At 27.0% G+C, this 26859-nt stretch overlaps 5 protein-coding genes across 5 annotated transcripts; 2 read left to right on the forward strand and 3 right to left on the reverse strand.

Moving 5' to 3' along the window:
- Positions 1 to 696: 696 nt before the first annotated feature.
- LOC107165486 (UPF0235 protein C15orf40 homolog) lies at positions 697 to 2644 on the reverse strand. The gene is made up of 3 exons (XM_089222957.1): positions 2284 to 2644; positions 1459 to 1586; positions 697 to 830 (listed from the first exon to the last, which is right to left on the reverse strand). Exons 1-3 carry the CDS (start codon positions 2465 to 2467, stop codon positions 729 to 731), a joined length of 414 nt encoding a protein of 137 aa, XP_089079083.1. The 5' UTR covers positions 2468 to 2644; the 3' UTR covers positions 697 to 728.
- A 64-nt stretch (positions 2645 to 2708) lies between these two features.
- On the forward strand, positions 2709 to 8594 carry LOC149057561 (uncharacterized). The gene is made up of 10 exons (XM_089222956.1): positions 2709 to 3839; positions 3909 to 4112; positions 5147 to 5489; positions 5560 to 5751; positions 6195 to 6397; positions 6477 to 6622; positions 7342 to 7578; positions 7675 to 7857; positions 7959 to 8027; positions 8093 to 8594. Exons 1-10 carry the CDS (start codon positions 3778 to 3780, stop codon positions 8395 to 8397), a joined length of 1944 nt encoding a protein of 647 aa, XP_089079082.1. The 5' UTR covers positions 2709 to 3777; the 3' UTR covers positions 8398 to 8594.
- A 1158-nt stretch (positions 8595 to 9752) lies between these two features.
- On the reverse strand, positions 9753 to 11569 carry MED9 (mediator complex subunit 9). Its single transcript, XM_089222659.1, has 3 exons — positions 11185 to 11569; positions 11026 to 11122; positions 9753 to 9979 (listed from the first exon to the last, which is right to left on the reverse strand). Exons 1-3 carry the CDS (start codon positions 11253 to 11255, stop codon positions 9839 to 9841), a joined length of 309 nt encoding a protein of 102 aa, XP_089078785.1. The 5' UTR covers positions 11256 to 11569; the 3' UTR covers positions 9753 to 9838.
- A 175-nt stretch (positions 11570 to 11744) lies between these two features.
- Positions 11745 to 16758, forward strand: NO66 (Bifunctional lysine-specific demethylase and histidyl-hydroxylase NO66). Its single transcript, XM_089222658.1, has 7 exons — positions 11745 to 12283; positions 12838 to 13266; positions 13327 to 13543; positions 13990 to 14248; positions 14615 to 14729; positions 15029 to 15239; positions 16570 to 16758. The coding sequence occupies exons 1-7, from the start codon at positions 12030 to 12032 to the stop codon at positions 16645 to 16647; spliced, it is 1563 nt and encodes a 520-aa protein (XP_089078784.1). The 5' UTR covers positions 11745 to 12029; the 3' UTR covers positions 16648 to 16758.
- LOC107165475 (multiple coagulation factor deficiency protein 2 homolog) lies at positions 16720 to 25329 on the reverse strand. The gene is made up of 5 exons (XM_015513721.2): positions 25170 to 25329; positions 19628 to 19892; positions 17099 to 17179; positions 16910 to 17031; positions 16720 to 16857 (listed from the first exon to the last, which is right to left on the reverse strand). Exons 2-5 carry the CDS (start codon positions 19816 to 19818, stop codon positions 16754 to 16756), a joined length of 498 nt encoding a protein of 165 aa, XP_015369207.1. The 5' UTR covers positions 19819 to 19892; positions 25170 to 25329; the 3' UTR covers positions 16720 to 16753.
- Between the last annotated feature and the right edge of the window lie 1530 nt (positions 25330 to 26859).

Raw genomic sequence — 26859 nt, forward strand, 5'->3', positions numbered from 1 at the left:
AAAAAATCAAAAAATGAATTACTCCGCTAATCTAAAATATAAAATTTGAAGAATAATTAGGTAAATTAAATTATTATAATATTATATTACACAAAAAAAATAATATTAATTTATAGCTTGACCAAAATATAATTAAAATAAAATAAACTTAAATATTAGACGAAAAAATAATTTCTATAATTATGCAAAATTAAATTTTTGGTTCTTTAATAACTGATAATATAACTTTGGTATAACTGAGATGAAAATAAATGTTGTATACATATTTATGCAGTGGATACATTTGCAAACAATTTGGTTTGTTATGTATTTTGTATGTTGTTCAGTGATTGGTTTCAATTAAGGTAGATTATGGAAAATTATTTTTGTATTCAATACCAAAATTCTAAAATAATAATTAGGTATATGGTCAGTCCAATTTAAGCAATACACATAAATATTAAATATTACTTGGTCCATTAGATATTCAATACAGATGTTACACATCATAATAAATTGTATTAGTTATCCATTTAAACCAGTCGCCAGTGTGCCATCTTGTCTCCTTTCAATTACATGTTCTGTAAAATAAAAATTTATAGTCATAAAGTATTAAACACAATTATATTATTATAAAATAATAATATTATAACATATAATAATAATATATATATTATAATATTATAACTAATTATATTATATTATTGTATTTACTTATTTAACATCCAATTTAAGTTGATCATAATTTACTAATGATTTTCATTAATTTCTTCATTAATTTTTTCAGTGATTCCTTCTATGCCTAATGAAGTATTACGTACGATTAAAATTTTATTTCTCGATCTTGAACCCTAGAATACATATATTTAGAAATTAGAATAATTAATTTAAAAAAACAATATTAAAATTGAAAATATAATTTTTATTTGGAGATGAAATGACAACTGTTTATGTATAATACATTAGTCGTTGATGATTATTGCTGAAAAAAATATTTTCCAATAATCCTAGTTTTTATAAGTAATATTAATTTGTTTTAACATTTAATAGTTAATATTTTTATGTTGTATAAGAAAAATTAAATATAATATTACATAGGACATTCCCCCTTTTCCCCCGTTGTTTTTTCTATTGCAAACATTTCTTTTGCTTTTTACTGTATCAAATAGACAATGAAAAAAATATATATATTTTTTTAATTAATTAGTTAATGAACAATAGATAGTACAACATATATTAATAATTAAAGTATTTATTTTGGTAATGTAATGTTTAATTTTATCACAGATTAACACGAAATAAGACATTAAACAAAAAATTAAATTTCATAGTCAAAAATTTTTTTAAAAAATATGAGGGGAAATGTCATGCTTTACCAACAAAGGGAAATAGTCCCTTTACTTCATATAGCCATATGGGTATCGTTTATATAAATACATGTTCAAAAAAGTCAAGTATAAGCAAAAAAAATAAACTTACTCGATCTAAACTTAAATCACTTTTTCTCAAACCCAATACTTTTGAAAGATATTTTATTAATTCTGCATTAGCTTCACCATCAGTCGGTGGAGCATTTATTTGAACACCAACGCCATCAGAACTTATATCTTTATAAAAAAAAAATACAAATTAAAAAACTTAATAATAAACTAACTTTTAATATTTCAAATTTATTAATAATTTCAATCACAAGTATTTGTTATTTTATGCTAATGGTACAAAATTACCACTATTTAGTTAAAATATTATTAATAAGTAAAATCAAAACATTTTACAAAAGAATCGTTATTGTCTACTACACCAAAGGCTAAACATATTTGATAGAAGGACACTACACAGATATTTGTTATCTTCATCTTGCAGATACATAACATAGCAAATTAACGCTCAGTGGATCATGTATAGCTTTGTTAGTTTAAAAATTAGAATGAACCTAACCTTGTGAAACTTGAAGGTAAGAACTGCAAATTATCTGTGTTTGTAATTGGGTTTAAAATAAGAAAGCTTAATTAATTAGCTAGTTTAGCATATTTTAAGATACAGTAAATTAAAAATGCTCATAGGTAACTTACTTAAAAATTGAACTATCGTAAAACCTTAAAAACTCACATTAAAACACTGATAATATTCGTACTATCAAGTTTAAAGTTTCATAGTAGGTTGATTCACTTTAATTTTTAATCTAAAGAAGTTAAACATGATCTGTTAAGCCTAAATTTGGCATGTTACTCACTTGTAAGACGAAGACAACTTATGTTCTTGGAGTATCCTCTTAATATGGTGGTAAATTAACAAAGAAGGCACCTGTTATGTTATTATTTTTGGCACCAGGTTTGGCATTTATTTTAATGACAATATCACCCAATTTGTCGACTGTTATAGGTCCAATTTGAACAGTCTCTAATTTCCCTTGAACCTGTTTTGTATTTTTTTTAGGCATAATTTGTATTATCTTTATGGGAAATAAAGTAGCATTAAAAAGTCTCATTTACACGGTCTAAATAATTTGACCAAAACGTTAAATACTAAAAAACGTGAATTATATACTATATACACTGACTTTAATACAACTATTACTATAGGTCTATAGAATCAAAATAACTTTAATCATGGCTTAACTTCTACTCTTTAATTTTATTCCTTAACAACAACAGAAAAAATCAAAAAAAGACAATTAATCAAATATTTGTGATAAGAATAAATTTGCTGAATGTGATAGTATCAGATAACATATCCCAAGACAAAAAGGAGGGCCGTAAAAACAGGAAATTATTTTTCAGGAAAATTAATATCAGAACGCTATTTTGTATGAACGATATTTTTCATGAACACTATTCAACAAGACTTTTATTTAATGGAATTATTTTTTATCAGAATGTTATTTTTTTGGAACAATAATACCATGGAATATATTTATCAGGAAATTATTTTCTCGAAAACCGTTTACAAAGGAATGGTATATAATAGTATTATACTACACAGAATCGTACGAATCGGGACAGTTTTTTATAGTACGGTAAAAACAAAAAATTATTTTCAACGATTTGTAATTACAATTTATTAATTAAAAAATAAAGTATTTTACAGAATCGTACGAATCGGGATGATATTAAAAACAATATACCAACAAACCATGGTCGTAGTAAATAGGTTATAACCATTATACTGTTATCACTTATCAATTAGTGTTAAATTTACCGGTTTAAATTAATTTGTGTTCTAATTTTAGTTTGAACATAGGTGCAATTAGGGAGTCAAAGCCACAGACAAAATATTATTAATATTGTGTTTTAATGTAGGTATTGTTAATAAAGTTGAGAACACCGAACAATACGCTCAATTTTTGGGAATTTTATATTGGAAGTCATACGATCTGATGTCAGTAAATAGTAATATTTAAGTGTTCAAAGTTCATTACCAGAAATTATTATTTTTCTCTCGCGCAATTAAGTTTTTGCAATGTTTTACATTTGTAAGACGGAGACAACACATGCGGGTATAGCGTTCTCTTAATATACGGTCCAAAAGACCGTGTGCCTGATCGCGAAAAATCAACTATAGGTTATATTTTTAAATTGTGTTTTCCAATAATTGCTGCTGAATAGACGATATCGATAATGGATCAATAAACTATTCAATAAAGAATATTATTCAGTCCTAATATGTCTAAATAAGTACTAACCTAACCGTAACTGTAACTGCTAATATATTATATGAGTTTAGTATTTATATTTTATTCAACGTATGAAGACTTTTAGATCAAGCTTTTCGATTAATTTTGTTTGAAATTAATAAAATATGAATAAAAACGGTTTTGTATATAAAAATAATGGAGGCATCCATAAAAACAAGAGTGTTCGGTAAGTTTAAATAAAATCATCTTATTATTGTATTCAATTTTTATGATTTTATATTTTAATATTAATCAGATATTTGATCTGCAAAACCAAATATTGCAAAGGCTCTGCTAAAATGTTAGCGAATGGGACAATTGTTGAGTTGGAGAAACATACGCATGACCCTGATGACCACAATCACGAAATTTTGAAAAAAGCATTCAGGCAAATACTGAAAGACCGTTCTAAAAACGAGACAACAAGACTCCGGACCATATATGATGAAGAAATGATTAGGTAAACATGAATTTAAATATTATTTATTAGTTATATTTTTGGCATAAATGCAATTAAGCTCCCTGCAAGCGTTTTTTGGAATTTTTTTTTTTCAAAGTGTGTGTTATTTCATGCCTAATTTGATGGTACTTTCAAAAAAAGCCGGTCAAACTTATTTTTGGAGTTATGGTAAAAAAACTTATTCAAAAATCGTGTTTTTGAATTTAAAATTAAATGTTTGTATTTACATGTTCAAAATTTTTGTGGAATCAGAATTTTCCTAATAGTTGCGAACTTGTGTCTTGAGTACTATGCCTATAATAACATGCCTCTCGATTTTATTGAAATTTACGAGCTTTTTGGGCGAAAACGTCAAAACGTCAAGGGGATGTTTCTATAGTAGTGATTGAAAAATTGCAGTCTTGGACATTAATTGCCAAAAACAATATATTAAAATGTGATCACGGGCATTATCTTAAATTCTTAAATTATGTTTGAGAGCATATTGTTTGAACGGATATGTATGGAGACATTGTAATCGTTCTATTAATTTACCCATGCCCCCACATCAGGGTTTTTTTTATATTACTTTGTAACGTACCTCGGGTCGCCCTTGTCAACCATACGTAATTTTGGCGCGGCGACGAATATGCAAATGTTTGAAATAACTTTATAATTCAGTTTTATGTGGTTTATTAACAATAACATAAAAAGTAAGTACGATAGGCAAATTCTGATTTCACTAAAATGTCGAACATATAAATAGGTACAAACATTTCTAAAAAAAAAAAATTCTAAAAACTTAAATTTTTGGTATTTTAAATTCAAAAACGCGATTTTTTTTACTATAACTTCCAAAATAAAAGTTTGACCGGCTTTTTTTGATTGGGAGCTAAATTGCATTTGTTCTCATACTATTTATATTTATTTGCACCCCTTATATAAAGAAAAGACATAAAATAAACAAATTAAAATATTGATCTAAAATTGTAAAATTATATAAATTAAGATTAAACTTTTAAATAATAATACATATTTAAAATAAATTTTATTAGAAATGCAGCTGCTGCAACCCTATACCCCTGGCCAGTGGCTGAGATCTCGATGAGAAAAGCTAGGAGAACAACTATGCCAGTTTTACCGTCATCATTGAGTGAATTAGCAAACTTCCTAGATTTCAATGTGCAACGTTATATGTGCTGTCAACAGCCCTTCTTTCAAGATAAGGTTACAGATACACATGGGAAATGTTCAATCATTTTTGCATGTAGTACACTCATTAGAAAAATTGTTATTCTTGGTAGTAATGAGTTGCATGCTGATGCAACTTTTAAAGTTGTGCCTTCAACTCCACCAAGCCGTCAACTTTTTATTATGCATTTAATATACCAAAACCACGTGAGTTTTGTTAATTAAAGCTAACCATTTTTTAGTAAGTATACATTAATAATTTCTAATATTTTATTAGTCCATACCGATTGTTTATGCTTTGATGGAATCAAAAACTGAAGAGGCATATACTATATTATTAAGCAAATGCAAAGAGTTATTTCCGTTTATAATGCCAGCAAATATAATGACTGATTTTGAATCTGAGTTGCTGAATGCTTTTAAATCTGTTTATCCAGATGCAGATCAGCATTCTTGTTTTTTCCATTATGTACGGGTATTTTAATGATAATTTAAACATGTAGTCATAATTTATTTATTTATTGAAATGCTCAGAAAAATATTTTGTTTTTGAAAATTAAATTAAAATTACATGTTGTCATTCAAAAAAGTAAAAAACTTAAAAATATAATTTTTTAATAAAAATGTTGTTTTTTAACAACTTGAAACTATGTAAAAAAATAATTTCTTAAACATTAATACTTTTTGAAACAATAAGTGACAATGATAAAAAAATCACCTTGTATATTCATAATTACAATTTTTTTTTCCATATTTATTACTGGCATTTAATGGATAAATGGAAAAAAAAAATTGAATAAATAATCTATAAATAATTCATTGCCAAATGTTAAACTTCTTAATTAGATTATTTTTATTTTGTTTGTATGGTATATCTTAAACAATATTGTTTATTTTCACTTGTTATTTCAGGCACTAGTCAAAAATATCAGAACAAGAGGATTAACGCACTTTGTTAAATCTAATTTGAATGCACAATTTTGTGTGCAGATGTTTTGTGCATTGGCATTATTGCCTACAAATAAAATTGATGAAGGGTATACAGTAATTCGCCAATATGCCAGGGATAAGAACATATTCATGGATATGGCACCATTTTTTAGTTATTTTTCAAGGTGTGCCACCTATGTGTATAATAATATGTTAATAGATAAATTTTATATCTTAAATTAAATTGATGTTGTTTTGTTTTAGGTATTGGTTAAATAATCAAAATGGAGGTGAGTATTTGTTTTCAGTACACGGAATAGCAAGGCGTACCAATAATAATATTGAATCGTTTCATGGACGTCTAAAAGATAAATTTCAAGTGATGCATCCAAACCTTTGGACATTTTTGAGTAAGCATGACTAAATTCCAATTTTTAATTATGAAGTTTTTGTAAAATAATATAATTTACTCCATGAAATGTTTAGAATTTAATTAGTGCAACCTGAATTATATTAATAATACCTCTATTAATTGTTTTATTCGTCTATTTTAACCAGGGGCATCATTTGAGGGGGCCAAGGTGTGCAATGGCACCACTAACTTAAAAAATTTTAACAATTTGCCCACCATTAATACTCCAAGCGCCGTCATAATTAACTGATACATTATGTTTTCATATATAGGTAATATAAATAAAATATATATATTTTTTAAGTTTTTATATTCATTATAGGTACCTTATTTGCCTTTTTTTCCCAAATAATAGTGAAATTAGCTGGTTGCTTTAATTGCTTATAAGCTTTTAATTCTTTGAATTGATAGCTATTTAAAAGTTGCATTAGTCGTTATGAGTTTCAATTAGAATTATAAAAGGGAAGGAAAGAATATTTACATAGGTTTGCATAGGTTTCCTACATTTATATAAATAAGTTTATTTTTTTTTGATGGCCTGGTGAAATGTCAAAATTGGCCTGCCTAAAAGTTTGCACACCCAGAAAAAAAACTGAAACGACGCCCCTGATTTTAACATTAAAATATTTACTACTTTACTAATAAGAATCTAAGTTTGCATACTTTTATGAAATATGTTACCTAATATTTATTAAGTAATTTCTGTTTTGTTTATAGCACATTTAAATGAATTAAGTAAAAAATCACACATTATAATTGATCAATTGGAACAAGGGCGTTCAGTAACTCGGCCAATAAAAGTTAAATACATAGCGAATTCACAACGTATTAGAATTGCTTCATCTCAATTAGACCTAGGTATTTTAAAAGTGAATGAGTTCCTTTTCCAGTGCTGTCACACAACTGAAAGATACTTAAGAGAAGAGCTTAATTGGCAGATAAATGTGTTAGGAGGTATATTTAATTCAACAAATTTGAGAACAATGAAGGAAACTAACCTTGTTTATTACTTATTGGTATTGTAAATAATATATTATAAAATATGTATAGAAGTTACATCGGAAAATGATGACAATGACCATGATGCTATACCCATTCATCAATTGAATAATTCAACAAGCATGGATAATAATGTGACAAATGAACATATCCCTAATAACATGGTGGACAGTGATGCAACGGGAGATGAGATTTTTGTAGTTGATTTTAATAATATTTCAATTTATAGCAATGGTACAATACAAAATTAAATAGTCTTATTTTATTTATATAACTGAATTTAGTAAATATGTAATATTACATAACATAATTTTATTAAACTTTAATTTTTTTAGATTCAGATGGTTCAGAAAGGTTGAGTCATGTATCAGGCCAGCAGAAACAAGAACCACTTGTTTTGTTAGGTATAGTTTTAATATACTTATTTTAAAACATAAAACTTATATTCAAGAAATGTATTGTATTATAGACAATGAAAATGACTATGCGATTCCAGAAGATATGGACCCAATTGAAACAGAATATGTGGAAATAATAGCTGCAGAAAGGGAGGAAGACAGACAGCATTTATCATATTATGCACAATACAATCATAATGAACCATTGCAACCAAACCACCAAACTTGCATAATTTGTAACCAAGCAAGTACACATGTTATAGTGCCTTGCGGACATAAAGTTGTATGTGGAAGTGAAGAATGTTTGGCTGGAATCCAAAATAACTGTCCAATTTGTGCAGTTCCTCTCACTCTAATTATGAAAGTATATGATTAATTAAGTTAATTAAATTAAGTTGGTAGGATTTTTTTTTGTATTACAGTGACAAATTATAGTACAATTTGTATTATGATGAGATTTTCAATGTAAAGTGGTAAACATATTTATATTTGTTGCATATTTGCCACTTAGTTAATAATTATTATTTAACAATTAATAACTATTATTGTTTATTAGTTTTTAGTAAATATGATTTATATTATGTGCTATCAGTATTTAATATACTGATAATGTACAGCAGCTGTTTTTTGATTATATTTTCCCGATTAATACCATTCTGTAATAGTAATTTCCTGAGAAAATCTGTCCTGGAAAGTACAGTTCCTTCCCAATATTAATCCCAACAATTTTGTATCCCAATTTATATAATTCATTTAAATGATACTTCCCACGACTTATCATTCATTCATCAAAGTTATTCCTATATAAATTCTGTCCAGAATAGTACGGGTCCCAGTAATTATTATCCTGATTTTTACGCGGGCCCGACAAAAATACAAAAAGTAGTATAAGACAAAAGTGCTAAGTCCGTTTCGTGAATAATGAGAAGTCGAGAACCACATTTTTATTGTTATGTGGATATTCACTGGATATTGATTGTTATCCCCATGGTCAAAGATCTAATATATAAATAAATGTTGATTTTATTCCAAATTTCCAACTGATATTAATATTCAATTATTACACATATATATATATATATATATTCATAAGTATGTTCAATAGGATTGTATAAAATCAAAAATCGAAATGCAAAACATAATAAAACTGTCATTCTATACATAGGTGTAATTACGAGGTAGCTATTTCTACTCCACCTGTTTTATTATTTTATCCACCAGCTAAAATACTATTCAAGATGCTTTTTGCCTCATTATTTTGCTCCAAATGACACCCCTAGCTTCAAAATTGTTTAGAATAAGCCAAATGTAGACTTAATAAACTATACATTTGTAATAGTCTGTACTAAATACAATCAGTTACCTAAATTGGCTTAGACCACAATTAAAGATATATATCTTTAATTGTGGCATAACACTTAAAAGCATAATATAACTCACTGTTTATTAGTTATATCATGGATAATGTGCCATGGCTTGAAGTATGTGGTATGCTATAAATAATTATAACCTACGTTCTTTTAGATTGTATGGTGAGTAAAATGTAATATGTTTTTATTCGCCATTAGTTTATTACCTCAAATTCACCAATTTAAAGTCTTACATATCCTACAACCTTTTGCAGTAGAGTGGATCCACCACCAATACTGTCAAGATACAGTACTTTTTCATATCCTTTTATAGTATTATGATTATTTAAACATAAAAAAAAACAGATTATTAAAAAATAAGTCAGTTCAAAAAAAATATTTTATTTAATTCTTAAAAAAAAAAATTCCAACCACAAGAACACATTATTTTTATTGTTAAATTCTATCTCAATACTTAGGCACATCAAATGAATACATATGTCTATATTTTAATAATAGTTGTCTTTTCATTTGTAAAGATTGGCGGAGATCATCCATAGCTTTTAACTGTTGTTCACTGTTGTATTGGATTCCAGGTAATTTACAGATCTAAACAATTGAATAAAAAATGTTTATGTTAAATAAAAATAAAGTTTAACAAATTATTTATGAACATAATATCAAACTAGTTCTTAGGTTTAACAAGAAATGTAAAATTTATGGTAATATTATACAACTTACATAGAATAGATTTTTAAAGTACAATTCCATTTTTATTTTTTATAAACTTGTAATGAACAAAGTTTGGGTATTTCAGTCAGACGTGGATCCAGAGGGGTGCTAGTGTGCTATAGCACCCCCTTGGCATGTTGCTACCAGGTTAAAAATAAATATTATACATATTTTTGAGTTTTCCAGGTAAGGTAATACTACGGTATACTAAATTTGTAACAAGAAAAAACTTTTTTTTTTCAATTATGATGTGTATTTTGATTCAAATAATATTTTTTATCAGATCTTTCTCAACCTTCAGAAGGTTGAAAAATTATTCACTATATCTGAAATGCGTCTAAATGGATCGACCATGTTAAATATTTATTAAGAAATAGATATAACATATAAATTAAGTAGTTGACACCTTTGTTCGGAAAAAAAAGGAGGATGGAATTAAAAGATTGGCCAAAATGACCTAAAAAATTATATTTATTTTTTGTTAATTGATTATAAAGAAATATAAATATACTAAGTAGATGTAAATTTTGAATGATGCGAAATAATTTGTTCATATTTTTATTTTTATCTTTTTTTTATTACAAAGAAGATTATTTTTTAATAAAAGTACCTATTTGTTTTAGATGTATTTTTAAAGTTACTTATGTTTATCCATTTAAATTTTAAATATTTAGCACATTATAAGGAAAAAAAAGTCATATCAATCAGGATGTAGTAAACAGAACACAATTAAACCTTAACCTAAGCACCCCCTCCCCCCATAAAAATCCTAGATCCGCAACTGATTTCAGTCAAGTTCAGGTCGTTCAGGATACATTTAATTATTACTATTGCGCTTATATATTTTGGTGCAGTTTTTATTCAAGAATTAACAAAATATGTAATAGTTAAAAACAAATTGTAAAATCAAAAAGTACTCTCACATCACTTCGTGCTTGATCAATTTTTTTTTGTAAATCTTGAATTTTTTGTGATATTTCTTGGGCTGATTTCTGAGGTTCATGATTTTCCCTTTCACCGCTACAAATAAAATAGATAAATAGTTAATAATTTTGAAGAAATATTTGACAGAGTTCTTTTACCTTTTTATAATATCATGAATTAATGGTAAAAAATCTGTATCCACATCATTGACGGTTATAGTGTTTTCCATATTTAATATTAGACACTTATAATAATTAATTAATAGACATACCTACAAAATGGTACTTAACACAAAATAGGTAGTAAATAAATATAATATAGTTTGTTACTTTGTTAGATACTACAACTGTACTACTAGACAAAAGATACTTGCTAGTATATTTACGATAATTTAAGAATTTAAGATCTTAACAATAATAATCAATTTTACCTAGTTCTAAAACTAATAAATTAATATTAATTGTAAAATAATGATAATTGATACAAAAATGTAAGTAAAATTTGAAAAATTATAACGCAGTGGTTATTTTACGTGCAAAATGTATGTTTAATGTTTATCAAATAATTCAAAACATTATAAACATTAAATACTAATATATTGTTTACCTTTTGTTAAATGATGATAACGTTGATAACACTAATCTATTGCTACCACGATTTAAGATATTAAATCATATTATCTACTATCAAGCATGCGGCATGAACTAAAGATAGGTTATAGTTGATACACACAATATAAATAAATATCAACTGTCAATGATTGAATGGTACTCTAAACTCTTCTTCAACACTATTGGACATTGGTTTCCTATTTACTTAGTAATTTCTCAATAGCAAGCAATGCAAGTACGTTTATTCTGTGGTTCTGCTAAAGCCTAAAGTTTAATATTTCGATACATTAACAGACCAAAATTTTTGTCTATTGTAACTTTTGAGACAAATGTACGTATGTGCTTGCAATTGAAAAAAAAAGCCAATCATAAAGAAAGTTCGAACAGTAAGTATGTCTGCTTTTGAGTACTATGCCAAGAAGAGTGTTACTGAAGATAGTGTGAACCGTAAACGTAAAAACAAGAAGAAATTAAAAAAAACTCCTGTTAAAATTTCTAAAAATGAAAAAGGCGATGAGAATCCAAAAAAAATCAAGAGCTTTGATCTGGATAAAATTTATAACTTAAACTTAAAAGATTCTTCCAAAACTGGTCAAAAATTGTTGGAATGGCTAATACATCCAATCAGTATTAACGATTTTATGAGGTAAGTGGTACACATATAATATATATAATATTATGTAGAATGTAGATGTAACTTAATATTATATTTGCATAGCTGTTCCCAGGGTTTTACTTCAGGCGCAGCACATTAAATTTACTTAATACTTAATACATTATACGTAAACACTTACATTTCTATATCATACACATAATGTACAAACTTCTTTCAATTTTATTACTTGAAACTTTCATTTTATTGTATTTTATTTATTACAAATAGCTTATGTTTGAAAATTAATGTAATTTCAAGTTGTATAATATTGTATCAAGCAATAAAAAAACGTGGTGGTTGAAATGTCAGGTGCAGCACAGGCTCTGTAGCCTCTGTAGGCTGTACCCGTAGAACCGCTCATGTTTATCTGTGTGTAATAATTATAATATATCCCCTTTTCACTTGTGTTAATATTGTATGATATTAAGGTAATGTAAAATGTATATTAGTTATACCTAACTTTTTTTTGGTTATTACTGACAATTGGATTTTTAAGAACCATATAAGTTAATTCAATCAAAGAGTTAAAATTTATTGTTTCTCAGGGATCATTGGGAAAAAGCCATCTTGCATTTGCCAAGAAACAGTTCTGATTACTTTTCACAATTGTTCTCTCTAACTGAACTTGATACCATTCTTCGTGAAAATAACCTTCAGTATGGAACAAATGTAGATATCACGTCTTATACAGACAATATTCGCGAAACACATAATCCAGTTGGCCGAGCTCAACCTCATGTTGTGTGGGATTATTACACCAATGGATGTAGTGTCCGGTTACTGAATCCTCAGCTATTTGCCCCAGAAATTTATAAATTCATGGCTAATTTACAAGAATATTTTGGCTCATTAGTTGGTTGTAATGTTTACCTTACACCACCATTTTCTCAAGGTTTTGCTCCTCACTACGATGATATTGAAGCATTTGTTGTGCAAGTGGATGGTGAAAAACATTGGAGGGTTTATAAACCAAGGTAAATATTTAAAAAAAATTATAGTTTATTATAATTTGTTTAATAATATTTTATTTTTAGAAGTGAATTTGAAACCCTGCCAAGGACTTCAAGCCGAAATTTTCATCCAGATGAAATAGGTGAACCAATTCTTGATGTAATATTAAGACCTGGAGATTTTTTATACATGCCAAGAGGATACATTCATCAAGCTGATACTTTATTTACAGAAACACATTCTTTACATTTGACATTTTCATCATATCAACAAAATTCTATATATGATTTTCTCAAAGTGGTAAGAAGTTGTAATCATGTTCTACTTACCTACCTAAGTTTTTTGATAACATTGTTTCTAATAATTTATAAATAGTATATTTTTATATATTAATATAATTGGTGTTTATCTTTTGAAATTAACTTGGATTTGAATTTTTTATTTTAAATTTCAAATTTCAAATATCAGCTTTTATTTACATTAAATCAAAGAAAATTATTTATTTTTGTTTTTTTCATCATCTTACAAATTACAATTAATTAAATCTTTGGGACTCTATATGACTATATCTATATTAGTTTTTTTTTATGATCTTATTTGACTTATTTTTATTTTTTTAAGTAATTATTTAGAATCTGTTAAAACTATTACATTTACTTTGTATCATTTTTCACATGTACAATTTGTAATTAAATAAATATTGTCATATTAACATTTTAGAAAAATTAATTAACTTTTATTTTTAGGTGGTTAATAATTCTTTAACTAATGCTGAGAAGAATGATGTATCCTATAGATCTGGATTGCCTGTTGGATACCAACATTTTGGAGGCTTATGTGAATCAGAAAAATCACTTCCAAAAACTGTTCTAAGGCAACAGTTCGAAAATAAAATCAAACAATTATTAACAAATTTAAAAAATCACATGAATCTTGATCATGATATTGACATGTTTTCATTGAAAAATTATTACACAAATTCATTGCCGCCATCAATATGTAATGGTAAGTTACATATTATTAGAAGTTAAAAATAAATAACATTAATAATGTGAAGGATATCATATCCCTAGTGAAAAAGTTTTTAAGTGTGTTGGGGGATTTTTAATGTATGCTGTATTATATTTGCAAAACTTGCTTAAAAATTGTACCATCATTAAAACCCAACATACAAACACAGATAATGTTCTTACCTTAACATAAGAGGTCAATTTACTTTAATTTTTAAAAACCAACAGAGCTAAATTTGATCTGCTTAGCATAAATTTGGTATGTTGCACACTTATAAGTTATAAGATGGAGACAACACATGCGGGTATGGTGTCGCCATATTTAAATCAATTAAAATGTAAAAACAAAATATATTTATAGATGAACTACTACGGACAGTTGCTAATGGTACAAAAATGTTACCTAATGGAAAACCCACAGGAGAAGTAAACCTTGAAATTGCTGAAGTGAAACTTATTCGTGGAAATTGTTTTAGGTAAGATACACATGATACACATTTATTAGTTATATTAAGAATTGTTTTTAATTTTTATATTAATGTTTTTGATACTTATTTTTTATCAATAATTATCTTAAAACATAATATTAATGTATTACGTTGTATTAATATTGATTGTAAGCATTTATATTGTATTGTGATAAAAGTCATAATAATTCTTGGAAATTTTGTTTAACATTTGATCATAAAAAAGCGCAATTATTGTTATGGCTTCATGTGATAATATATGTATTTATTAAAGTGACAATTAAAATTATAAAATTTTACCTTTATAGGCTGGTTGAAGAAAGTATGTTGGATGAAGAAACTGATCAAATGACAAACGAATTAAGATTATATTATAATCTCGATAATTCTAAATTATTGCATGGTAACGAGTGTCAATTTGTTGTTATACCAGATGAAATGGGATTATTTGTAAAGAAACTATTTAATGTGTATCCATCATATATTAAAGTATCTGACTTATGCGATGACAACGAACAGGTTAATATTAAGTTGCAAATAAAAATCATATAAATGAGTGAATGTTTTTTGTTTGTCTTCACATTATTAGTTATATTTATATAATTCTTACAAAATTAAATATGTTGTTTTATTTAGCTTAACTATTAATGCAAATATATGCTATTTTCTAATTAAAAACAAAAAATTTAAAGATTTAATTTTAACAATAATGTTATCTAGGGTTAAGTAGGATACAAACAAAAAGTATCTTGAATCTCGATTCATTAAGATTTAATATATGATATGGAGTTCTTAAAAAAACCTTAAATATTTAATATAATACTGTTATAGAGCTTAAATTTACTATTAAATCAGTTTAAAATAAAATTTGAACTTAATTATATTCTATTGCAATTTACAGTTTTTAATCTAAATAACTACATTTTATCAACTACATTAAAAAAAAAAAAAAATATTTGCATATTAAGCTTGAACAATTGATAATGGATATGCAATATAGTTTGGCCAAATTGCATTATTTGTGTTGTAGTTTTGATTTTTATTATTGTCATACAATAAAAATATATTGATTTATTAAAAATATCCCCTTTATATTCCATACAACATTGTTATTTGTGACTATATGTACTATATTATATTGAATTATAATGCAACATATTTGAATGTGTTGTTGTCTTATTTATTATATCATCAATAGTAATTATTGAAATAATTCTGTTTTAAAATAATATTTGGAATAATTTAACTTTTAATATGACTTTGAGACATTTTATTTTTTGATGTAATGATGTTTATTTATTACGTTTTAATTTTTACTGATCCAAATTAAGTACAGATTAAACTGAGTTGTATAACTCAGATTTTTTATTTTTAAAATGTATCATTAACATTTTATATACAAGGATAAACATTAAACAATGTTTATCCTTAGGTTAAATATTTTTATTTGTAAGCCAAGACAATAACCTAATTACAATTTTTGTTTAGAGTTTGACCAAACTATTTTGTATATAATTTGTATACTCTTTAAGAATTACTCAATATTAATCAGTAATAAATAATAGATATTTGGATAGTTAACAACAATAGTCTCTTGTCAGTACTTAGGTTTTTAAGTTATTTATACTTTTTCCATAACATATTACCTTTATTATTTAAAATATAAACATAATAAATTTAAATTTATCAAAAATTAATACTGATTACTGACTAATATAATAAATTATTGTTATATATTAAATTACAATTGTGTACATTTTTTAGTGTTAATATAATAAAATAACAAATTATATTTAATAATTATTCTTTTTAAAGGTATACAATACTTATGTATACAAATTTGTTGCAGGTTATGCAGCTTGTAAATGATTTATGGGAACGAGGATTATTAATCACATCAAAAAATATTATGACAACACCTAACTAGTTTTTTGAAAGAAACTACTTAGACATATATATTAAAATTTTTGTTAGAAATAATACTTAACTTATAATTAACAATGCATTTAATAAAAGTAATATATTATGATATTTTATACATTTTGTAAATGCTTATTCTTGGCAATCACATATTCACTGTAGCTGAGAAATCCATCATAGTTTGTATCATCATCATATAGTATTTGATCAACTAAATCTAATAAAAAATTTAATATGTCTTACATTATGTAACTAAACAAATACTTTACCTGTATAATTTTCTAAATTTGATATTTTTGGTTCTGTATCTCCATAATTGTCCATGTTATGAGCAAACGCTGACATTAATTCTAATCCATCAAGCATTGTGTTTTTATCATAGTCATGAGCACTATAAAATTAGTTAATTGTGTAATTAATTGTATTCAAAATGTTTATCATTAGTATATGTTACTTACATGAAATATCTAAATTCTAATTCTTCATCTGTTAAATTAGTTTCATCTATGTCGGGAAGTCCAAGATCCTCTTCAATATGTCTATTTCATTTTTAAAACATAATTTTGTTAAAAATAGAGACAACACAATATACTTATATGAAAAAATGTAAAAAGGTTATTTGAGATTTTTAACTTCTTAATTTGTATATTTATTATTATCAACAAAATGCTTTATACATGTTTAGGAACTTACTCCATACACAGAATATATTACAAAACTATTTGTATATAAATTAACAAATTATAATATAAACATAAGGTTCAAAGTATTATCTATGTTTATTATTCTTACTATTTTAATTTCAGAACTTGGATGAATAAAAATTAATCATAAAATGTCTGAAAATTAATTTTGTATCTTTTAAGACGTGTATGACAAATTGTTTCTATAATTTATTTTTGTTTATTATTCGTCGCTCAAATTTTTAATTTGCTATGTTCTGTTATAATTTTGTTATCTAATCTTATAAAAATTAACAATATAAATGAGAAGATGAGAAAAATGCATTATGTTCTCTCCATTTCAAGATTAATTTTGCTGTCACTTGAGTAAAAATTGTAAAAATTTCATAAACCTGTTTGACATCCTCGTCACCTTTCACACTCCATGTAATAACATGTTTTCAAATCTAAATTCATTTATTTATTTTATTAACTATATTTCAGTAGTGGCCATAACGAGCCTTATGTGGCTTTTGAAACCAAGCTTAGAGTAAAATTAATTCATATAATATAAAAAGTACTTCTCAAAAGTAAAATCCCACTTCTTAATGTGTAACTACCTGAACAATAATGCTCTGTATAGTGTAAATAATGAAAGTTCCTTTACTTATTATAAAATTAAAAATGTGTTTTCATTTTATAAACATACCTACCCACCTTAACAATGTGGCTCACTTTGAAATAGATTTATAAATTTGCGGCTCCCATAATTAAAGTTAGGGCCCACACCTGCTATATTTCAATATAAATAATACAAGTAAAGGGATACATAGGTATATTTGTTTTCAATTTAATTAATTTACAGTATTTTAAACTGAATTTTGTTTGAGGTAAATATAACTTTAAACTGACAACTCATAATTAGACTAGTAGTATTAAATACATAAAGAGTGCATTTTTTGTCATAGATAATTCAATCTGTATCTATGTATTCTGTTAAACCCACGAGTTAAGATAATATCTTAAATCGTGGATAAACCTCAAACCGCATATCGGTATCAATGGTCGCGGTAATCAGCCAATAAAAGATAACTAACATTTTAATTTCCCGTTTTTCTTTTCAAATATTACTGAAATACTTTTTTTTATATAGGTATTACAATTTCTGCTAGTTTTGTTAAATACAAAATATTTCAAATTTGTTTAATTATAATCCGTGTAATGTTTTATAAACAAGTATATGCGAGGTCTAATGGACTGTACGTCGGTAAAAATACTGTCTACTAACTATGTTACAAATGTACACGTTGGTCGTTGGCAGTTAAGGGCACATATTATAGGTATTTATGTATAATATTATTGAGTAAATAATATCAAAGGATATAACAAATTTTCCAAGAACCAAAAGAAATTGTTTTATTTGTTATTTAAAATTCAGTGTCAGTAAATAAAAACCAGTTGAAAAAAAATAATAATTTTTACTTAAGTATGGGATTTTTTATGCAGTGGCAGTCCTACGGGGGGATGGGTGGATTGCCCACCTTGGTTAAATATAAAATATAAAATTATTACATGTAATAAATTTTTTTAAGGCTTCTATTTTTGAATAGGTACTTATTGTATTTAATGTGAAAAATATTTCGCCCCCCCCTCCCCTGGAATTGGTCAAGGGCCGCCACTGTTTTTATGCTGTACCTAGTATCTAAGTATTATAGTATAAGGTATCTTCCGTGTATCTGAATATCTCAGATAAGCGTATACTTTATGTCTATATAATTATGTAAATGTAACCATGCAGTGGTTTTGTAATGATTGACTGATTGTGACCGTCTGAATGAGTTATGATTAGGGCTTGGATTTTTAAACGAAAAATACTGTTGCACAGAACATTTCAAAAATATGCAAAAACTACATAGGTACCTATGCATAAAAAAATATGAAAATATTAAAGTTTTTAAAGATTTATAGGATGATATCAAGGTACAAATTTTTAATTATTGTTACTAATTTATAATGAACAATAACACAATATAAATTGAACTATTTAATAAAACATTTTAAATTAAGTATTGATGACATTCAGGAAATATTATTATAAATGTATCCAGCCAATAGTTCGATTAAATGCTCTAAAAAGGTCAATGGCTAGTTTGTGGAGGACATGTGTGCCCGCACATCGTACACGAAAAACTCTTATGTCTCGTGTGCTGCACAATCGTCACAAAACATGAATATATTTGATTGTTGTGTGGGCACCTATATTGTGTCGTAAGTATATATGTTATAATACGTGTGATATATTTTATACTCGTCGTCGTCACTGACCTCTTGTCATGTAGTATCGGTTTGTCTTGAGTGAACTTGGTGTCGCCCATGGGCTTGGGGTGTTGGTGCTCGTGGTGGTGGTTCACGATTCTCGGTTCACCAGACACGGCGGCCCTCGGATGGTGTGGACCCCGTTGGAACCCGACGGCGATGCCCAGCAGCAACAGTTCGACCAGCACCGTTCCTCTCATGTTATATTATACAGTGCGAGTTTATCCCTTCGCCCCCGCATCCACCGACTCCACGTCCTCGTCGTCTCCTCTTCCTGTGTGTATACGACGGGGCATTTTTTTTTTTTATTTCTATTTTATTTCATTTCATTATCCGCTTAACGGAATAATGTTTTCGCGCGCGACAGATGCGCTGCAGTTCGGTCTCGCCGACCGCGCCCCGCACGTACACGAGCCAGCGATCTGCAAATTCGATTTACTCGGCTCGCGCACCACGGTTATTTCACGGCCGACGTGAACCCAGCGTGGTCCGATCACCACTCGTCTCCAGTGGAGTCGATGACGAAAATGTTAAATCCAATAATCGGCGGGGGCCCATGTCCTGCCAGCACTTTGAGGAAAAAAAAACCCTTTTACCTTCCTCACCCTCACTCTATATTATATACTATACCTACCACTCTACTAGTATATTGGGCTTATTACTTTTATGATTATATAATATTGACATGTATTGTTATGTGTGGCTTATTTGTATAAATGCGATGCTTATAAGTTTTAATATATAATATGATCTAGCTATTATGTAATAGGTAGGTTAGGTATACGAGTTTAAGTGCGTGCAGTAATATAGAATGAACCGATGAGGCGACTATAGCTAGGTCTAGGTATATTATATGCAAGACTTTACCTAATAAGAACTTAATATTATGTTTAACTCTTTTTTGTTTTAAAATAATCGATATTCAACATTTTTTAACATTTTTTTTTGTGTAATATTGGTAATATAGGAATGGTATAATTATTTAAAAGAAAAAGTAACTTTTTTTTTAGAATTATTGATCAGAAAAAAAGTTTTAATAAATTACTTTCATATTAAGTGAATTTAATTTGTCAGTTATTTGTACCATAAATAATACAGTATAAAGGTATACGATATGTTTTATTTTCCATTTATTGCAGGTATTCTATGCCGTGTTGGTAAAAAGTAAAGCGCGTAAAGGTTTTCGTTCGAAAAAATTAAAAACTTTAAGTTATAGGTATTGAAACAGAATATACCTGCATATTATACATGAGTACAACGTTTACATTTTGTATGAAATTCTTGATGATATTCTACGTTGGTGATGATCGTTCTTTTAAATAAATTTTTTGCCGAGTTCTTGTGGTCCAATCTTTTTGTTTTCACTTAGGAATGTGTGTGATTTACCTATTACCATTTATTATATTTTAGATTTCAAACTGAGTAATAAATGTATGCTGTGAGTAGTTTTTTTTATGTCCGTCATCAGCTTTTGGAGTAATAAAAATTATTTTATGATCTCCTATATACTTTGGCATCTAGCTTTTTTTATAGAAAGTGAATCAATAGTTGGTATCTACATTGGGAATCAAAAGTAAAAAAATCCCAGTAGTTTTCAAAAGTGTTGAGAAAAACTAAAAAAACATCAAGATAAAACGTGAATTTTTACTAGTAGGTATACTATATAAGCAGTTTCCAGTTCTTCAAAAACAAATAACTGTATATACCTATAGGTACTTTGAATTTCCACAAAATATTTTTAAGTGAACACTTTCCATACGAGATTATCATTCAAAACATTTTTACCTTTTTTGAGCTATTTGTAGACACAAGAAATTAAAAAACAAAAATCAATATTGAATACCTATATCATTAAAACTGTGATCCCTCGTACGCATATTGCACTTTATGTATTTTAGTATTCATTTCTAATGGCAGTAATGACATGTAGATATGAACTCACGATTTACGAAAAATATACTTAACGATATAACCATATAGGTAACAAAAATGATCCAAAACAAATTACAATTTAATGTTAAATGTATATTGTATAGGTCAGTGCCGTATCCAAAGGTGATTTTTTGGGTTTTTCCCCCACCCCTCTCCCCCGAAATCTCAAGTGAGATATATTTTTTAGTAATGTGTAGTGGGTTCATAGCATAGTAATAATGTTGAAGGGTGAGCTTAGATTTAAAATTGTGACAATTTACATTAATATATTAAATACATAATACATTAAATATAGTATGCATATATATATATATATTTATATTATTTTCTATTTTCCTATAGAGTAAAGTATGAATGTTTAAGTCACCCCCCCCCCCCCAAAAAAAAAAAAAAATCTGGATGCGGCACTGGTATATGTGATCAATTTATGGGTATTTATGACCACCGTGGTTCGGATCCTGCAGTTCTGTTCCATTTTTTCTTAAATAATGAGTTTATTAAGTTAAATTCTTATATTTTTCGGAATATTTAAATATGGACCATATTAAAAATTATTTGAATTTTCATGTAAATAGTGTCCTGTGGCTATCCTAATTTATTTTCATAAATGAGAACTATAATGATCGGTACACGTGTCGTATGCTATCTACCGGCGCATGCTATCTACAAAAAATTAATACTTGTGTCGTATGCTATCTACGCGAAAAAAATGTATTCTCACCTTACCTAAATAATTTTATCAGAGCTTGTAGTTTTACAGTTGTCATTGAAATTATGATAGATTTATAAAAATGTATCCTTTATGTCTAAAAATTTGACACAAGATTCGTCGTTAAAAATAATATTTCTATATAAATCACCTAAATTACTCATTTTCATAAAACTCAAATAAACACAAAAATACAAATACGTTTATATAATAATACGAACACGTTTATCGTTTATTAAGCACCGAACACATACTAGACGACACAACATAATACGAATACAATCATTTCGTAATTGGTAATGTATTAAAAATAGGATGGGAAAATGTGTAGATAACTTTAATAATGTAGATAGCATACAACACCTATAAATCGACCGTAGATAGCATACGACACGTGTACCTAATGATCTTACAGTTACGGTTATTTATTGCTCACTACAAGGAAGCCCGAACGAAATTAAATTCATTGATTTTTGGCGTAAGCTAAGAAACAAATTCATTGTCGGTAGAGACTACAATGCAAAACACACCCATTTGGGATCAAGACTCATCACTCAGAAAGGACGTGCCCTATTAAAAGCAGTTAATACTATTCACGCTGGAGTAATTTCCACCGAAAATCCAACGCATTAGCCTACTGACCCAAATAAGATACCTGACCTTTTAGACTTTTTTGCAGTTAAAAAAATTTCATCTAACTATGTTAAAGCTGAGGGACTTAGGTTAAGGAAAGGGGCTATCTCATTGAAGGTACTACCCCAAACATGTCATATAGGTACTAATCAAGATGATAGACTTTAAAAATGGTTTTCCAAATTATAAAATGTCGATAGATTAGTTTTAATTATTATTAAGTTTATAAATCATCATGGCTATATTATAATATATATCTTACTAAGTTCCGAACCTATTATCACTTATTATTATTTAATTATAAGTCCATACAAAGTCAAATAACTCTTCGTTAAAGAGATTATATCTATTTAAATTTCGATTTGGTTTTATAAACATATTAAAAATAGTAATCTGATTAATAATTTGCAGAAAATAACTAAATAAGGGTGATTTTCATTTAAAAAAAGTTAGTATCGTCATAAAACACTTTTTGAATGGTATGAACCTTCTAAGTATTTGAAAATATAGCTCATATTTAACCAGAAATCAGAATTTGAATAATTTCATTATTAAAATAAAATGGGGGACATGAGAAAGGGTAAACATGTATGGTAAATCACCCTGAACACCATATGATATCTAGACGATTTTAGATTACATCATTGATTGTACTGAATAGTATATTATTAGCACAGTATCTATATCTCTGCACACGAGTTTATTTGTCTTTTATACGACAATCAATACACGTTTTGTATTGTATAATATACTGTATGTATAGTTTAAAATAATATAATATATTGATATTTTAACTGTGAATTGATAAGTTTCTGGAATTTATATTTGAGTATCTTTTATAATTTTATGTAATATAATATATATTATGTATATTATTTTTCAAAACTTTATATTCTTATTTATTATAATTTGCATAGATATGTATATTTAAATACTTATAATATATATTATGTCATCGAGGATGTGTAATCGAATACCTATACGATCCGCATTAAAGAAATAAAGACCATAAGTGAGATTATAATCATAACATAATAATATCTCTATATATTTTATTATCCGCATTATAAATAGGGTTGAACTGTTGGCAATATGTTCCATAAGCACGATCGGTCGCAGGGTAGGTAGTTACCTATACAAAAGGGTTGTTGAACAATAGTCGGTTTCAAATGTACACACCACGGCACACATACTATTGTAATAGCACGACAGGTTTTAAAATCATTTACTACTATACATACAGCTGACAGATTTTAGTCATGATGACGTGCAGCGCTATAAAATGTTTTGAAATTTGAAATCAATGAAAACGTTTGCCTACATGTTGTTGCAACTAGACAACTATTGATTATCTTCATTAATTCATGGCCAGACGCTGTAGTTCTTTGTGTAAAGCTGTCGAACTAAGTTTGTAAGCTTATTAACAGCCAAAAAGTTCGTAAACGAAACTAACCTAACTATTATAGCCATTAACTAATATTTCGCTGATTGATGATTAGTATACATTTTTGGTTCATATCTATATTACGTAATATTTATAATTATATTTATAATACTTATACATTAATAAGAGGTATACCTATTATTAGGTAGGTAACTATTCTATAAGGTATATTAGTAAATTGATACAAATGCATTGGTATCAGTGTAATAGCTTTTCAGCTCATAATTATTATTGTATCTTCTTAAAATATTTATTGCCACTAACATATATATAATATTTTTATGTTGGTAGGTACCTAATTGGCACATTATTTATACATATCGATGTGAAATAAGATAAAATAAAAGCTGTATGGTGTTTACTATTGTATGTTGCTTCATTATGAAACTTTCATGAGGTACCACTTGAAATACAGATAATTACGAAATCGCATAGAAAACTGTACCTAGTACATTATATATACCTATACTCACTGTATAATATAGGGGACTATAGGTATAAAATTATTATTAATTTCTAATACACCAAAAAGTATTGGGATTTGTGGTCATTTATAGTAAGTATACGGTAATATATTCTATAGCTATTATCAAAATCATATAAATTAGAAAAAAACTGACAGGGACAAACATACGACTAGACATCCTGTAAAGGAATACACCCTAAAAAACAGATCCTTACAGCCACAATGACGGGGATGATATGGCTGTAGATAAATATATATCCATTACCTACGTGTTCGCGTCATAATCTATTATTATGCGATATCAATTAAAACTTACAAGCATTTAATGGTTTTATATTGTAATTTATTATGAATATATCATACGTACCTATACTGTGCAGTAGGAATCTGTGGAATTGTGAGTGCTATGATTATAATAATACTATCTATACAAGATATATGTGATAACGTTTTGGTATGTATATCAGCGAAACAGTTAGTGAAGTTGTAGTGGTCCTGGTGATAGGTACTTATTATACGCACATCAAGTTATGCTGGATCAATAGAATGTGTACGCTGAAATAAAGGGTGGTTTCGCATGGTATACGCGTGTGCATTAAATTCCGATAGATAGCGGTAGGGTAAAGGGTTTTTGTGTTCCCTGAAACGTTTCTGTTAGCTGGAAAATATTTATAATACTTACATAAAACTTTATCGGATAAGCGGGCGTCCTATTAATTTTGGGTATTTTGTTAATTCTTCAAAATGTTGTAACAGATAGAGAAGAAAACATCGTTTAACCCGACATGTTTAATTCTCAACGACTTTAAACTGAGTGTAAGGAGTGATAATATTTATTTTTAAATTGGTACCCCATTCTAACAGGGCATTTGATATATCTATTTAATTATTTATATAGGGAAGCTAAAATTTTGCAATTTCACCAACTGCCAAACCAAAAATCAGTCGCGAATATCTGTATGTGATTTGGCAATACGGAAATATAATCATGTATGTGTAATGTATATAGTTTATGCATATCTCTACAGTCTGCGGTCCTTTATTATCGTATCAAAATTATTACAAATTAATCAGATATAGGTACATAATATTATAAATCTTTATAATCTTTATGTATATAATTATTTATAATTATTCTTTTAACCAACTTTAAATGCTCAATATTATAATAATATTTCCATATAAAAACACAATAAATACAATTAAAAATTAATAAACAAACAATTTGGTACCTATAACTATGTAAAATTAACTAAAAATAATTAATATAAACAACATATACAATATTTAGAATCATACTTTATGCGTTATAGGTTATAACTTATAGGTCCACATTAGTTTATTACTTTGATACGATTTTTTAGTAGGTATATTGTTTTAATTTGAAATTTATATTTAAATTACAATATAACTTTAAGAGCTTCTATTGATTACTGATACAACTTTAACTTATAATAATATTATATTATATTTTTATAGATATTAAAAAACACTATGTATAGTATTCAGATGCTACTATTTCTTTTCAAAAATATAAGTTCAAAATATCTGATTTAACAAAACTTTTATATTTAAGGAATTTTACATTAAGTAATTTTTAAATATGATTTAAAATAATATACTGTATGCACTAAAAACTGTCTTTAGGCATTGTCTATCTGGTACGAGTGGTACGACATTTTTTTTGTCAAATGGATCAATTCAATTTTGACATTTCCCTCCTCCTCTCTATTTCTTTTATTTAGTCGATCTACAGAATTTTATTTTTTTAGATGTAAGTTACATGTATTGCATGTACGTATATAATATATTACCGTGCTACCTTTTGGTATTGCATTCATCAATTTCCTTTTTAGTTTTTGTTCCTTTCAAATCCTTTTGCAATAAAATTCCAAGTATCTCTATATAATATGTCTACAGTCATTCAATACGTTCCAACTGTTACTATCTATTTTTTTCTTATTTTATTTACAATTGAAGTCGATCCTATAACCTTTTTTCCTGTCTATTCAATCTTAGTTACATTTTATATTTATTCTTTTTTCATGAAAACTTTA

The sequence above is a fragment of the Diuraphis noxia genome, unplaced genomic scaffold (genome assembly GCF_037042655.1).
Source record: "Diuraphis noxia isolate RWA-SAM2 unplaced genomic scaffold, SU_Dnox_SAM2 contig0003, whole genome shotgun sequence".
In the NCBI taxonomy this organism is placed as follows: Eukaryota; Metazoa; Arthropoda; class Insecta; order Hemiptera; family Aphididae; genus Diuraphis; species Diuraphis noxia.

What these genes read in the sequence shown, in the direction of transcription:
- LOC107165486 (XM_089222957.1), bottom strand. Translation starts at nt 2,467, where the DNA reads ATGAGACTTTTTAATGCTACTTTATTTCCCATAAAGATAATACAAATT. An exon ending in CAAAAATAATAACATAACAG is followed by an intron (nt 1,587 to 2,283) that starts GTGCCTTCTTTG and finishes TTTTTTATAAAG; the next exon opens with ATATAAGTTCTGATGGCGTT. An exon ending in GTGATTTAAGTTTAGATCGA is followed by an intron (nt 831 to 1,458) that starts GTAAGTTTATTT and finishes TATGTATTCTAG; the next exon opens with GGTTCAAGATCGAGAAATAA.
- LOC149057561 (XM_089222956.1), top strand. Translation starts at nt 3,778, where the DNA reads ATGAATAAAAACGGTTTTGTATATAAAAATAATGGAGGCATCCATAAA. An exon ending in ATTTAATATACCAAAACCAC is followed by an intron (nt 5,490 to 5,559) that starts GTGAGTTTTGTT and finishes ATATTTTATTAG; the next exon opens with TCCATACCGATTGTTTATGC. An exon ending in ATTCTTGTTTTTTCCATTAT is followed by an intron (nt 5,752 to 6,194) that starts GTACGGGTATTT and finishes TTGTTATTTCAG; the next exon opens with GCACTAGTCAAAAATATCAG.
- MED9 (XM_089222659.1), bottom strand. Translation starts at nt 11,255, where the DNA reads ATGGAAAACACTATAACCGTCAATGATGTGGATACAGATTTTTTACCA. An exon ending in ATTCATGATATTATAAAAAG is followed by an intron (nt 11,123 to 11,184) that starts GTAAAAGAACTC and finishes TTTTATTTGTAG; the next exon opens with CGGTGAAAGGGAAAATCATG. An exon ending in TTGATCAAGCACGAAGTGAT is followed by an intron (nt 9,980 to 11,025) that starts GTGAGAGTACTT and finishes TCAATTGTTTAG; the next exon opens with ATCTGTAAATTACCTGGAAT.
- NO66 (XM_089222658.1), top strand. Translation starts at nt 12,030, where the DNA reads ATGTCTGCTTTTGAGTACTATGCCAAGAAGAGTGTTACTGAAGATAGT. An exon ending in TGGAGGGTTTATAAACCAAG is followed by an intron (nt 13,267 to 13,326) that starts GTAAATATTTAA and finishes TTTTATTTTTAG; the next exon opens with AAGTGAATTTGAAACCCTGC. An exon ending in TATATGATTTTCTCAAAGTG is followed by an intron (nt 13,544 to 13,989) that starts GTAAGAAGTTGT and finishes TTTTATTTTTAG; the next exon opens with GTGGTTAATAATTCTTTAAC.
- LOC107165475 (XM_015513721.2), bottom strand. Translation starts at nt 19,818, where the DNA reads ATGAGAGGAACGGTGCTGGTCGAACTGTTGCTGCTGGGCATCGCCGTC. An exon ending in TTAGAATTTAGATATTTCAT is followed by an intron (nt 17,032 to 17,098) that starts GTAAGTAACATA and finishes CTAATTTTATAG; the next exon opens with TGCTCATGACTATGATAAAA. An exon ending in AAATTTAGAAAATTATACAG is followed by an intron (nt 16,858 to 16,909) that starts GTAAAGTATTTG and finishes ATTTTTTATTAG; the next exon opens with ATTTAGTTGATCAAATACTA.